Source organism: Anabrus simplex, chromosome 4, assembly GCF_040414725.1.
Source record: "Anabrus simplex isolate iqAnaSimp1 chromosome 4, ASM4041472v1, whole genome shotgun sequence".
NCBI classification, from domain to species: Eukaryota; Metazoa; Arthropoda; class Insecta; order Orthoptera; family Tettigoniidae; genus Anabrus; species Anabrus simplex.
In genome coordinates, this window is record NC_090268.1 from 61,376,390 (window position 1) to 61,391,803 (window position 15,414).

General features: G+C 40.4%; 1 protein-coding gene across 1 annotated transcript in view; it reads left to right on the forward strand.

Moving 5' to 3' along the window:
• LOC136872395 (alpha-L-fucosidase) overlaps positions 1 to 11,611 on the forward strand; it is an 86,394-nt gene extending 74,783 nt beyond the window's left edge. The window contains exons 8-9 of the mRNA XM_067146210.2: positions 6,346 to 6,493; positions 11,447 to 11,611. Of these exons, the coding sequence (XP_067002311.2) occupies positions 6,346 to 6,493; positions 11,447 to 11,551 (253 nt within the window). The 3' untranslated portion in view covers positions 11,552 to 11,611. The remainder of the gene's footprint in view (positions 1 to 6,345; positions 6,494 to 11,446) is intronic.
• The last annotated feature ends 3,803 nt before the right edge of the window (positions 11,612 to 15,414 follow it).

Genomic DNA, 15,414 nt, shown 5'->3' on the forward strand with positions numbered 1-15,414 from the left:
GAAGAGGCTGCAACAGAGAAAGTAAAGTTCTGTGAGGTCGTCCATGGAGCTTTTGTGCGGGAGTGACATTATCAGCGCCGGGCAGAGTTCTGTAGTTGCTTAAGAGTTGTAACAATGCTTGGTCTTTAGTTAAGCCTGAAGAGACAGCTTTTTTCATACTTTTCTTAAAAGTTTGTACAAAGCGTTCAGCTTCACCATTAGATTGAGGGTGAAAAGGCGGTGCTAGAATATGGCGAATGCCATTATATGTACAGAAGTTCTTAAAAGCAGTAGCTGTAAATTGCGGTCCATTGTCAGAAATTAGGACTTGAGGTAAGCCTTCAGTTGTAAATATTTTCTGAAGAGCACGAATGGTAGCTTCTGTAGTAGTAGTCGAATGCATATCCACTACATAGGGAAAGTTCGATAGAGAATCTATGACGATGAGCCACACGGAATTGAGGAAAGGACCTGCGAAATCGATGTGAACTTGTTCCCATGGAGAAGTAGCAGGAGGCCATGAAGCTAGATCAGAAGACGGGGCATTCTGATTAATTTGACATTGTTCACAATGGCGGATGAGGTTTTCGATGGCGGCATCAATACCAGGCCAGTAGCAGTGTTGACATGCCAGTTGCTTAGTGCGGGATATACCCCAATGACTTTGGTGTAACAAGTCGAGAACTTGTGTCTGTAGACTAGGTGGGATAACCACTCGGAAGGTGGTGCCGGTTTCGAGGAGTATAACTCCGGCACGAGTCGTAAGACGATGCTGAATACGATGATAAGGCGCAAGGTGGGCAGGAAGTTTGTTCTGAAGGGGCCAACCATTGCGGATGTAAGTACGTACCGTAGCAAGTGTACTGTCCTTATCCGTAGCTTTAGCAATGCAGGTAGCGTCAATAGGAAAAGTGGATACGGTGTCTTCAAGTTCTATGTCTAACTGAAGACATTCGGATTCTTGAGAATCGAAGGCGGTATCAGGACCGAAAGGTAAGCGAGAGAGGGCATCAGCATTACAATGCTGGGATGTGACACGATAGGCGATCTGATAGGAATAATCCGAAAGGAACATGGACCATCTTTGAAGCTTTCTGAGGGAATGCTCAGGGATCTTATTACCAGGATGGAATAAGTGTACTAGAGGCTTGTGATCAGTAATGATCAGGAAATGGTTGCCATAGAGATATTCATTGAAACGGCGAATACCAAAGATGATTGCTAAAGCTTCTTTTTCTATCTGGGAGTACCGACGTTGATGCTCATTAAGTGTCTTCGAAGCAAAGGCGATGGGGCGTTCTTGTCCGTGACAATCCTTCTGGGAGAGAACGGCGCCGACGCCGTAATCTGATGCGTCAGTAGCTAGTGTGATGAGCTTGCCAGGCTGAAAATGAGTGAGTTGAACAGCTTGAACAAGGGCTTTGTTGATCGTTTGCCAGGCCTTGCGGAGACCATTGAAATTTAACACCTTTTTTGCGTAAGGCGTTTAATGGAGCTGTAACTGAAGTGAAGCGGGGAATGAACTTGTTATAGTAGTTTGCTTTGCCTAGGAAGGATTGGAGCTGCTTGATGTTCTGTGGTACAGGCATGTTTACAATCGCCGAGACATTCCGTTCACTAGGTTGAATGCCGTTTTTATCGAGGATGTGTCCCAGGTTGTGAACTTGCGGCTGAAAGAAAGTGCATTTAGCGAGATTCGCTCGTAGGCCATTGTCTTTCAACTTCGTGAGAAGGAGGCGCAGATTATGGAGATGTTCTTGATGATCTGCGCCGGTCACAATAATATCATCAAGGTAGTTAGCACAACCGGGAATGGAGGCGGTGAGTTGAGCTAAATAGCGCTGAAAAATAGCCGCTGAGGAAGAGACGCCGAACGGGAGACGCTGGAGCTGGAGCAGTCCGATAGGAGTGTTGAGTGTGAGAAATTGCTTGGATTCTTCGTCTAAAAGTAACTGTAGATAGGCTTCTTTAAGATCCACTCTAGAGAAGAATTGTCTGCCAGCTAGACGACGGAATAAGTCCTCTGGACGGGGAATTGGAAATATATCTGTGTCGATTTGTGCGTTGATCGTAGATCGGAAATCACCACAAAGTCGTACATTGCCATCAGGTTTCTTGATTACAATTAGTGGAGTGGCCCATTGACTGGAATTGACTGGTACCACTATTCCAGCTTCTACCCATCTTTCTAACTCCTTAGTGACCTGGTCTTGAAGTGCCAGGGGTACTGGACATGCTTTGAAAAAGCGCGGTTTAGCTCCTGATTTCAGCTGTATGTGAGCTGTATAGTTTTTGGCGGTTCCGAGCGTAGAGTCAAAGACTTCAGGAAACTGCTCGAGGAGAGCCATAATATGAGAAGTAGGTTGCAAAGTAGATACCACGTTGATATTGTCATGAATCTGGAAGCCGAAGAAATTAAAGAGATCCATGCCCATAATGTTCGATGCGGTGTAGTTGTTGACTACGAGGAGTGGAATGACCTTCCAAATTCCTTTATAGCTGGCTGGAAGCGTGATTTGGCCTTTAATGTCAATCTTCCGTTTGTAATGTAACAAGCTGGATGTCAGCTGGAGAGCATGAAGGTGAACCTAAGTCGTGATATGTAGCCAGGTTAATGATAGAGACAGGTGATCCAGTGTCTAATTGAAAATCGACAGAGCGATCAGAGAATGATAGAGGAACGATGATCTTGTGAGAATTCTTGGTGGGAAGAATAAGATTTATCTGATCAACTTCCATGTCCTGTCGGGGCTGTATATGCTTCGGGCGTGCTGCAGGAGTCTTAGCAGGGCGGAGCGAACTCTGACATACAGTCTTGATGTGTCCTACTTTATTACATCGTTCACAAGTGGCTTTGAAAAAACGACAGCCACGACGTTCATGATGTTTGAAACATCCTCTGCAGGAAGGCAGGAGTTGCGACTTACTCTTAGAAGTGGGCTTCCTTGGAGAAGAACGAGAGGGAACCGGGCGAGAATGCTTAGCAGAGAGCGACTTGGCTGCGCGGTTCAAGGTAGCAGAGGACTGGCGGGCTGGAGTAGAGACTTGAGCAACTTCGTGTTTAGAAGCCATTTCTGCCGCAGTCTTGGTAGTAAGTTCGTATACCGTAGCAATACGCTGGACGTCTTCTAAAGAAGGGTTACTCTTCTTGACAGCGTCAAAACGAACTTTGTCCTCAGGAGTATGCAGAATGACCATATCCCGAATGAGGGAATCGGTATAGGGCGTACCACAACCGTCCTTGGAACATATAAACTGGCAGGGTTTAGCTAGACCTCGCAATTCCGCTATCCATTCAGCACGAGTCTGATGCAGTTGCTTCCTGCTCTGAAAAAATTTGTAGCGAGCGGCCACTATGTGCGGGGCTTTAGCATAGTGTTGAGTGATACGGGCCAAGAGCTGTGCGAACGGCACTTCAGAGAGTTGCTCCTCTGGACTTAATTATTGTAGTAATTCGCACGTAGCATTGCCAACCGAACTGAGAAATAGTGCACGTTGGCGCTTGTCATCCGTGACGGAATGGCATATGAAATGTTGCTGTAGGTGGGCGAAATAGACTGACCATTCTTCCTTAGCCGGATCAAAAGCAGAGAACGGAGGAATTGCTGAGGGCTGTGTAGAAACAGAAAGAGTTTGCATAGCTGTGAGCAATGCCGCTTGTTGTTGCTGCATGAATTGCTGTTGTTGCTGCTGTAGAGCTTGCAATACAGCGGCTAGCTGCTCGGCTGTAGCCATGTTGAGATGCGTGAGAGAAAAGAATTTGTCTAGCAGCGTGTACTAAGCTGGCTGTAGGCGAGACCTTCACCGGAACAGCTGGGAGTGTGTGAGAGAGCAAGCAAGCTGAAGCGTGCCGAACAGGTGCTGCGAGCGAGAGAGAGCCTTGGAATGTCGGCTGACTGTCCGTAGTTCGACGGAGGCTAATAGTTGCACTGTAGAAAAGGCTAACTGCTGGTAGAGGCCGTACAGGTTCCAATGTGGAGTGGTGATAGTTACGGAGTATAGTGTCACTGTGCCAATGAGTGGACGATATCCTGTAAGACTTTGTGGCCCTGTCGCGAATGAGTTGACGACAGAATGTAATCAGTTTTTTACCTCGTTTCGAATGAGTGGGCAACACACTGACCACTGTTTGACTTCGTCGCAAATGTGTTGGTGGCAGATGGCACGTAGTTTTTTTTTTTTTTTTTTACCTCGTCGCCAATGAGTTGTGTTGTAAACAAGATAAGGTTTACAAGAACACAACTTATTTATTTGCTTCACACAGAATTCTACTGTATGTACAGGAATAAAACATAAAATTGTCTTGAAGCAAGTAGATGATTAATCTTGAGAGAGTTTCTGTTTCTATACACTATGTACACTCTGAATGTATTTACACTCACTGTTATCTTGAAAAGATAGTTCTTAGGAAAGATATAGTTCGTGATAGTTGAAAACTATCATTTGCACTAGCATAGATTAGCTAAGAGAGTTCCTTCTAACTTGAAGTGTCAGAGTTCATAGGCTTGTACTAAATGAAAGCTATGTTCACAATTAGAGAATCTAATGTGTGTGTCGGAGCTTGAGTGAGCTTGGGGATGTGTGGCATACAACATCGGGGCTCGACATGGATGAAGGAATGCGAAAGTGGAGTAGTGACCTAAGGTGAAACCTCATACTACCAGAATTCCGTCCACCTGGTCGAGACACATTATTAAGAGGAGTAGCCTCCGTGTTTGACGTTCAGTGTATTCTGGAGCAGGACACTGGGGAGAATTCTCATGAGTGACAGACAGGGAGCTCCTTATATACTGCACACGACGTAACAGACATGCGCACCGAAGACTGCGCGTCGAGTCTCGAATGATCCACGCTTGCGTGTGTGCGGCTGGCTGGCGCTGAGCGAAGAGAGCAGAGGACATACAACAATAACAATCAACAAGTCAAAAGGCAAACAGAAAAAGAAAAACTTAAGAAGTTGACAAGGAAGCTTTATAAGTCAAAAAAGAAAATTCAACGCAGCTGAAGTCGCGGGTACATGCTAGTATGTATATATAAGTGATTTTTGTTAAGTGGATTGTATTACAAACTGTATTAATTTTCCATATAATGATACTTAAACAGACCCGGCCAATAGCTGGAAACTGCAGATGATGATGCTGCTTAAGTTTGTACCCAATTCAATAATAAACTGAACAACATATTTTTGTCTATTCTTCTGTTATAAAATTAATATTTTGGCATGCATGGTCAGAGTGAAGCACATTATCAGTCAGTGCACCATTTAACTTTTGTTGTTCAATTACTGTAGGATATACTGTATTTTAAATGATAACTTCTTTTTAGCAAGGTACATTTGCTGATCTGAAAATTAAAGTATTTGTTTTACCTTTTCTTGATACTGCTTTCCACATATCTTTCACCACTCAGATTTTTCTATAGTTACTTTTCCTCTGTTTATTTATAATATCCCGACATTTCACATGTTATTTGCACTTTACACAATTGCCAATTGTAACCTTTAGTTTTTTTGAATTATTTGCTGAAATACTAATAAAAAAAATCATCGTTTCGCTTACATTTCATACTCTCCGCTTTAATATCGTGTACTTACGAACACACATAGCATATCACTTGTTTTTCCTTTTGTTTATAGACCTTTATGGCTGACTCATTTGCCAGTTTTGAAAATGCAATATAGCAACACTTTTTCCCACCATTATCTTGCTTTTACTTCCTTTCTCATCTAGAGACTTCTTGAAGTTTTTGGTCACTAAGTATTCAGTAATTTTATCTTTACACACAAAGGCACAACCATTTTGTTTCTCATATGTGTAACATAACTCTCTTAGCATCGCTTGTCAGTATTCACACAGGTTTCCGCCAAGTCACCGTTCTCAAAGAACGACAAAGGTTTGTTCTTTATGATCAGGATTTCATATATTTAAAATATAACTTAATAGTCTGCGTCTGTGGTGTAGTGGTTAGTGTGATTAGCTGCCCCCCACCGGAGCCCCAGGTTTGATTCCCGGCTCTGCCATGAAATTTGAAACATAGTACGAGGACTGAAACTGGGTCCACTCAGCCTCGGGAGGTCAACTGAGTAGGAGGGGGTTCGATTCCCACCTCAGCCATCCTCAACGTGATTTTTTGTGGTTTCCTACAACTGCTTACTTCCCTCTTCCTTGTCTATCCCTTCAGATTCAAGTACAAAAAATTTGTTTGATAAATTTAAATCCTTTTGATCTGGTTTGTATCTTGCAACTCAGATTCATTGAACTGAAATCTTAGAAACACAGTAGATCCCTCCTGTGCATATTTTTAAACAGTTCAATTTTCTAATAAAATACTTTAAATATGTTAAATTATTTTTCTGTTTCCTTACAGGTATACAACAACAGCTGAAAATGCAGTTGAATGTTTCGTGTATGCACATGTTTTGAACTGGCCAACCTCAGGGGAGCTGACTTTGGGAGTTCCCAAACCTCTTGAGGGATCAGAGGTTACTATGCTTGGGAATGATGGACCATTGGAGGTAATTATACACTTCCTTCTTCTTCTTCTACAGCTTTTACCCACACCTGTGGGATCGCAGGTGCATAGATGTAGATTTGGTCCTATTTTATGTTTGGATGCCCTTCCTGATGCCAACCCTTTGGAGGGGTGTAATCACTATTGTGTGTTTCTGTGGTGGTTGGTAATGTAATGTGGTGTGTTGTGTTGTCTGAATATGAAGAGGAAAGGGTTGGGACAAACCAAACTCCCAGTCCCCGAGACAGAAGAATTAATCAGATGCAATTAGAATCCCTGATGCAGCTGGGAATTAAACCCGGTACCCTCTGAACCGAAGGCCTCACTGTTGACCATTCAGCCAAGGAGTCAGACAATTATATACTCTTACTAAGTCAGAAAATACTAAATTTTAAGATATATACTACTTTCCTAGCGATAAGTACCATTATGAGGGGCCAATGACCTGGATTTTGGACCTGTTTAGACTCCAAGCATCATCGATTCAGTATTGTGCTTTAGAAGCAGTCCTTTGGTCAGTAATACTATTGTTTAACGCTAGTTTATGGGAATGTGGGACATTGCGGGTCAGATCCACTGATTGTTTTAACATCATATTCATCCATTCATTCTTTGTCCTAACGTTTTGAATTCTGGACAGTGGAGGATTATGGATTTTTAATTGTCCTTACATTTCGTCTCATTTCGTGCCATTAGGGGCCAATGACCTAGATGTTAGGCTCCTTTAAACAACAAGCATCATCATCATCATCATTGAATTTGAGATGCAACATTCAAACATAGCAAACAAGATTTAATATTGTCAGGTATATTTGTCCTACCTGATTCTCATCCATCGGGTTTTAGGTCTTCCTGTAGGTCTTTTCCTCTCCACCTGTCTTTCCAAATTTATTCTGGCTGTTCTTGTAGGCTCCATCATCATCACATGCCTGTACCACCATAGTCTGGATGTGCCGATTCAGTCTAATAGGGATGTCTTTATTCCGGCTTCTTTCCTCAACTCCTCATTTCTTAACTTGTCCATCTTGGTCTTCTGGATGGTGAATCTAAGAAATTTCATCCCTGATGCTTGCAGTCTTGATGAATCTCTTTTTGTGAGGGTGCATGCTTCAATACCATACATCAATATTGGTATGAAATAGCTGTTTAACATAATCAGTTTGGCTATTTTTGGAATCATGTCATCCCATAAAGTGTTCTTACTTGTTGGTAGAATTCTGATCCCTTTTGCACTCTGTTTGTAATTTCCTTTCTGACCAAATTATCACTGGAGATTACACTTCCAAGGTAAGGAAAACTATCCACACACTCTAGCTGGTGGTCTTCTAGTTTTACACTTGCTGGACGCCCTTCTATGTTGACTGCCATCACCACTGTCTTGGTCTTGCTGATGTTGAGGTTATATTACTAGAACTGGGATTTCCACACATTCAGTCTGGTCTGTACTTCCTCTTCTGATTCACCCCAAATCATGATATCATCAGCAAATGCCACTGCATTCAGTTCTCCTAACTTCTTGACGTTCTTCATTCTATTGTCCATAACAGTGATGAAGAATAGTGGGGACAGTGCACTTCCTTGCTGAACTCCACTCTTGGTCTCAAACCATGATGATCGACCTTCCCCAATTTGTACACAGCTAGTACAGTCTTTGTACATCTGAATTTTCCTTCTTGTACATAGTTTCCTTTGCTTCCATTGGCACTTCTTTGTCCCATAACATATTTCTTACATTCTGATAGCAACAGCTTCCAGCTTGAATCCTCTTACTAATTTCAGCATCCAGTCGAGCATTCTCCATTAATTCACTCCCCTTCCGTGGTTTCCCATTTTCACACCAGGCAAATGCCGGGGCTGTACCTTAATTAAGGCCATGGCCGCTTCCTTCCAATTCCTAGGCCTTCCCTATCCCATCGTCACCATAAGACCTATCTGTGTCGGTGCGACGTAAAGCAATTAGCAAAAAAAAAAAAAAAAAATCACTCCCCAGGTATTCGAACGTCTCCACTACTTCCAGGGGCTTGTCTGCAAGTCTAATCTGACCTTTCCCTTACTTCTCCCCTCTAGTGATAATAAGAGTTTTACTTTTTTCTACAGTTATTTTCAATCCACATACTTCGATCTTCCGATTCACCACATCCAACTGTTCTTGAACCTTCATGTCATTTTCTCCCCAAATCACAATATCATCTGCAAATAACAATATGTTCATTTCTCTTCCTCCATATGCTGCTTTTGCTGTTTTCATGATGTCATCCATTACTTTTGTAAACAGGATTGGTGATAGAACACTTCCCTGTCTCAGCCCACTAGTGATTTTGAACCACTTGTCCTTCCAACTTGTGTTTGCATGCAACTACAACATTCCTTGTACATTGCCATGATCGTTTTTATTAATCCCTGTCTAATTCCTTTTTGCACCAGACTGTCCCAAACTCTAGTCCTGGGGACACTGTCATATGAGTTTTCAATGTCAATGAATGTCATCACCATATCATTCCCATTGCTTTTCCATTAGTTGTCTTGTAATGAAAATGGGCTCTATTGTTGACCTTCCACTTCTGAAGCCAAACTGATTTTCCTGTATCTGACTTTCAACCCTCAACCTTATCCTACTTTCCAATATCCTCTTCATTATCTTAGCAACATGGAATATCAGAGTAATTCCCCTGTAGTTCTTCAATACTTTCTTATCATCTTTCTTGAAAATTGGGATGATTATTCCTTTTTGCCAATCCTCAGGGACCTCCTTACTCTCCCAATCCTAAGAACTCGATATGTCCACTGCAGGCCTACAGCTCCAGTTGCCTTTATCATCTCCATTGAAATTTCATCTCCTCCTGCAGTTTTTCCATTCTTCATCTTTCTTACTGCCCCTTCAATTTCATTCATTGTAATTTCTTTATCCATTTCTTCATCAACTAATTGCCTTTCTTGGTCGTCCATTGAATGACTGTCATTATTTCTCATGTTTAGCAACTTCTGAAAATACTCTCTCCATTTATTTCTTATTTTTTCTGGCTTTGTTAATATTATGCCGTCTTCATCCTTCACAAATCTGGTGTTTACTTGATCTCTCTTTTTGTTTCTTAAGATACCATACAATAATTTCTTGCTGCTCTGCATATCATCTCTCAATTTCTGTGTGAATAAGGCCCAGCTTTTCCTCTTTTCCTCCTCCACTACTTTCTTGGACAAATTCTTTGCCTCCACATATTTTCTTCTACTTTCTTCACTCTTTGATGTTTTCCATGCCATTTTCCTTTCCTTCTTTTTACTCTTTACCCTATCATTACACCAGTGTGTCTCTTTGTCTTTCACATTCCCTGATGTTCTACCACATACCTTTTCTGCACATCCAACCAATGCTTCGTTAAATCTTTTCCATTCATCTTCAACATTCGCCATCTCTGTCCTGGGTACCAAGGGTATCATTTCCCTTTGAAATTCTTCTTGTTTTTTTGTTAAATTTTTAACTTCATATATATTGACAATGATGTTAAATAAATAAATAAATAAATAAATAAATAAATAAATAAATAAATAAATAAATAAATAAATAAATGAAAATCCACAGCCTTTTTCCAGTCATTCGACCGGGTCAGGGATGGAATGAATGAAGCCTCTATCTAGCGGCGAGGGTAGGAATTGTGCCGGCTGCTGAAGCCGGTCGCACTCCTCTGGGGCGACGATTAATGAATGACAGATGAAATGAAATGATATTGGAGAGTGTTGCTGGAATGAAATATGACAGGGAAAACCGGAGTACCCGGAGAAAAACCTGTCCCGCCTCTGCTTTGTCCAGAACAAATCTCACATGGAGTGACCGGGATTTGAACCACGGAACCCAGCGGTGAGAGGCCGGCGTGCTGCCGCCTGAGCCACGGAGGCTACTAAATAAATAAATAAATAAATAAATAAATTAAATAAATAAATAAATAAATGCACACAAGTTTATTAACACTCAGAAACATTAATCTTGCAAAGTTGATTTGATTTCTACATCCGGATTTCATCTTGAAATACTCTGTGTCTTCTTTATTTAAATATTCATTTATGACTTAGCTGCACTGAGTAGGTCAGGCGGTAGAACACTGGCCTTCTGAGCCCAACTTGATGGTTTTAATCCTAACTCAGTCCAGTGGTATTTGAAGGGGCTCAAATTCGTCAACCTCATGTCAGTAGATTTATGGGCACATAAAAGATCTCTGTAGGACATAATTCCAACATCTCAGTTTCTTCGAAAACCGTAAAAGTAATTCGTGAGATGTAAAAACCAATAACATTAATATTATTATTACAACCGTATTCAGAAGTTTAATTTCAAGTTTTAATTCTGTTTGTTTGTAAACAGAATAGAACTTACAAAGATTTATTTTAATCTTTACTGGCAAAATCAAATGTGATGCTATTTCCACTTTTCAAGCAAGTGTACTCCCTCTATTTTGTTTCATTCATTCAGGAGACCTAAACATTATTCCTTATTGCCATAACTTGCAATTATTTCTTGATGATGAATCAAGAGAATGGATGACCTCCAAGAAAATGATTACATTTATTACAGATGTAGATAATCTAGATCAAAGCAAAGTGTTAACCATATAACCCTGTATAACGGACGAGCTCAAAAACTGCAGCTTGTTGGTTTGACCATGGGCCATTTAAACATTCAGTGCCCATTCTGAGTGAGGATTTTCACTCCAGGATAAGAATAACACATATTTCTAAATCCTAAAACAACCACTTCTCTCTGTCTTCTCAAGTATATGGTCAGTGGTTGATATGTCTTGTTTCCTCACAAATGATCAGAAAATAACAACAAATTAGTCTTGTATTTAACTCTTCAAAGCTTGCCAAAATATTGTTTATTTTTGTAAGAATGTCGGAATGTTTTCTGGATTGTTATTTATTTGTATGACTGTTCATAAAATTTATTGATGTAATTTTTCTTTTTCAGTGGTCAATAACTGAGTCTGAAATGAAAATAACATTTCCAGACAAAGCTAAGGTAACCAATGACTGGGTTTGGGTACTCAAGATGACCTGCTCAAAAGAATTGTAAACATACCATAAAATATGTATAAGTTTTGCATTTACTATGAATAAAGTTTTATGAAGCATACGTACAATAAGTTACTTCCACCAGACCTGTTGCCCTTGTAGTACATACGGAACTGCAAATCATACAGCCCACTCAGGGTTTCCGTGCTACGAGTAGGATTGTGGGGAGTTTGTGAATGCTACCAGTACCTGTGCAATGACTGTGTATAAGCCCTCTTTAAATGAGTACTTCAACTTCAGATAGTTTCACATCAGTGGCTTTACAACCAAGGTATGTTGACACATACACCTGCATGCAATGTTCAGTTAAAAACATTTTTTCAGAAACTGCTTATGTGAGCAAACATTTTTCATCACCAGTGAGAACAATTTGTTCTGTAAACATGCTTGTAATCCAAAATATTGTATATCAAAGCAAATTTTCCCATAATAAATAATTGAAACTCAGATGATTCATTCCACAACCCAAAAATATGTATCAATATACAGAACAATACTAGAAGCAACTTTCTTGTATCTTCTAGAACAAGTGGCCATTGCCTTGATACTCTCATGACTCCATTTGCTCCATTCAGACCCTTCAGTTCTTTCTTCTTCAATATTGTGCAATTAGTTATGCAGAATTTTTGTAAAATATTGTGATGTCAGACACACGTATACCTTGTCCATACTTCTCGAAGACTTTCCCCTTAACTTTCACCATAATCATCTTCTTACTGCTTTTTATCTTCATGGGGTCCATTGCTGTAGTAAAGTTGGGCTAATAAATAACAGTCACTACACTAGGACCTATACCCCTTTGGGGATACACATGATTACAACGCTATAGTATACAGCAGAGTACATATACTTTCGTAAGGGTATTGACTATATGAGTAAGGCACGGTGATGCTCAGCAGACAGATCAGTGGATAAAGTTACAACAAACAGTATTGAATAGGTGGAAAACCTTTAGCTTTTGTTTTACACTATATTGCTCTTCAGTATGGATTAATATGAAATGTATTACCTATGATCGCCAACAGTACCCAGAATCTCGATTAATGGATATATAGTTACTATTCCTTCAGTAACTGCACACCATCATGTCATATTTTGCAGATATATCCAGCTCTGGGAATTATGACCCTGCATTTCTGCCTATTAAGAGTGAGGCAGAGGCATCCCTCTTTTGCCTCTAGTGCTTTGCATTCCTATAATGCGCCTTTCATGGAATGGGCATTGTGGAGTGCACTTGTGCTGCGCAGGGATTGGTTTCTAAGGCTAGACAAAATCCATAATAAATCCATAATAATATTTGTACGACTTATGTCACAGAGGTGTCATAACCCTATTTTTGTCCTATAAGGACATATTATTTAGGCCTAGTATACATATTAATCTTGTGGAATTTGATTAGTAATTTGAGAGGTTCAAATCTTTAAAAATTAGACGTTCAACGTGTGCAAGACTACTTCGTAGGTACCATTAATGGTATACAGACTCAAAAAGTTTCCTCCAGTCATGTACTAAGTTTAAGATTATTTCAGTTAAACCCCTGAGTTTAACAAATAAATTTCTTTATCTAATCTGATAAAGGAGCAAGGTTTTTCCACTATGAGTAATACTGATCTGCTTTACAAAGGAAAAATTAAATGTATCCTCCTAATTCTATACAAAACATTGTAAAGTGAAAACCGTCAATATGGAATGATTCCAATATCTTGTAATAATACTGATCTGTCTGCTGAGCATCACTGTGCCTCACTCATACAGTCAACATCCTTAAGAAAGTATATGTATCTTAGAGTTGAAGCTTCCACGGTGTGAAGAATTATTTAGTTTATTTTCTGGGTTGAACCGTGTTGTTGTTGTTGTCGTCTGTACATCACGTACAGTTTGCCGACGTTTCGAATACATTGCAGTATTCTTTGTCAAGGTGACTAAAATACCCCTACTCGATCCGAGGTAGTCATTTTCCCAGGCAGCAGTCACAATACAAGAGAGGCCCTGACCCTGATCTTTTATATCCTAGCCTTTCTGGCTGACATAAAGCCCCTGGCTGTCTCGTGAGAATTCTGGAAGGTATGTGTCACAGCCAGGTAGTGGGGGCTTGCCCGCGCTATTATGTAATTGGAGTTTCGGCCTGCGTGTTTATGTTGTGGTCTTTATGTCTTAAACTATGAATGATAGGCATCCAAGAATTACTGATTTTATATCCTTCTCCAGGTTTTTCTTGTTATTGTCATTTATCGGCGCATGTGCATTGATAATCGCGTATGCTTTATTGCCAGATCTAAAGGACAGAAATGAGATCATCTCTGCTGGTGAGGTGAAATTGATGATGTACTCCAGAATGTTACTTTTAACCATAAAGGCCATACCTACGATTGTTATATTTGCGTTGTTTTTTATTGCCAGTTTTCCTTTGTAAATTCTATAACCACTAGATTCCATGTGATTTTCATCAAGGTATCTTGTCTCCTGAAGTGCAAGTATGTAAATACCTCTTTCTCTCAAAACATCAGCAAGTTGTTTTAATTTTCCAACTTTTAGGAGCGTATTGATGTTCAATGTTCCGAGCAGATGCAGATGTTTTTGCTTGGTTTGTATCTTTCTTGAGGAGGTTCTGGGAAGCTTCGAATCTTCCCTGCATGACGTTCCAGGCTATCCAGAATCCAAAGGCCTGGTTGCACTGCTAACGGTGGTGGGGGATTTCCGTTTATGGTTGCCCCCTGGAGTAGTCTGAAGGTGTTTCCATCATGCTTTACGTTGAAGTTAGTTGGAAGGGTAGGCATTGCCTGCCCCAGAGTTTGGTTCTTCCGCCCTCTAAACCATTGGGAATCTTTCTCTTCTGCTTTAGAGACCATTGACCCTTTTCTTTTGCTTCAATTGATCCACGGGTGTTTATTTGAACGAACCTTATTCACACCTGTCTTGCATATCTACAGGAACCTCCCCAATTAGCCATGGGGACGCGCCGTGTCGGGGTTGAGGCCCCCCCATCCCAATATCTTATGTAACATCATGTCTAACCCCTGCTTTGTTCCTGGAGTATGTTTACGGCCACACCTCTGGAGGATAGGCGCCTCACACTGCTCGTCTTAAAGATGACTGACATTATGGGCCGACTCTTTGATTTAAACAATGCCAAGAATTAAAAGTAGAATGCATATCTTCTTTGTGGTTTCTATGGTAGCGAAGGCAAAGAAACACAATGGGTGCCAGTTAACAAGGCAAGTAGTTTAGTCAATTATGTCAAGTGACTCTCTAAATTGTGTTATCTATGGAATAATTGAAGCAATGAATAAGATGGCTGAGACTTACGGCATAAAAATTAATAATACGTATGAACCAAAAATACTATGAAATTTGAGTAAATTCACTAGATAACACTATCACAAACTTGGCACTCAAAATAAAGTCACAAATACAGCACAGATCTTCTATATAGGAGGGTATTCAATACAGCACCATAACACATTATCTCGTCTGCTGGGCACAGAATAAAGGCTTTAAAAAGGAAGGAGCAGCAGACTTGCAAACTTTCATCTTTGCAGACGACGTGGTCATCTGGGGTGAAACCGAAAATGATGTGGAGAAATAGCTGCAGAAATGGAGTCAAGAGTTTAAGATGTATGATTTAAATATCTACAAGGCTAAGACGGTGGAGATGATGTTACAGAGGGGAGATGACAAACCACAAATCAGAATAAATGACACTAAACTGGACAGTGTTCTAATGTTCAAGTACTTGGGTAGTATTGTATCAAAAGACAACCTTGAAAAGTATTAGGTGGACAGTTGAATTAGAAGGCAATGCAATTTTACCACCAAGTAAGATAACTACTGTGGGACAGTAGTAGTTAAAAGCAAAGATGACAT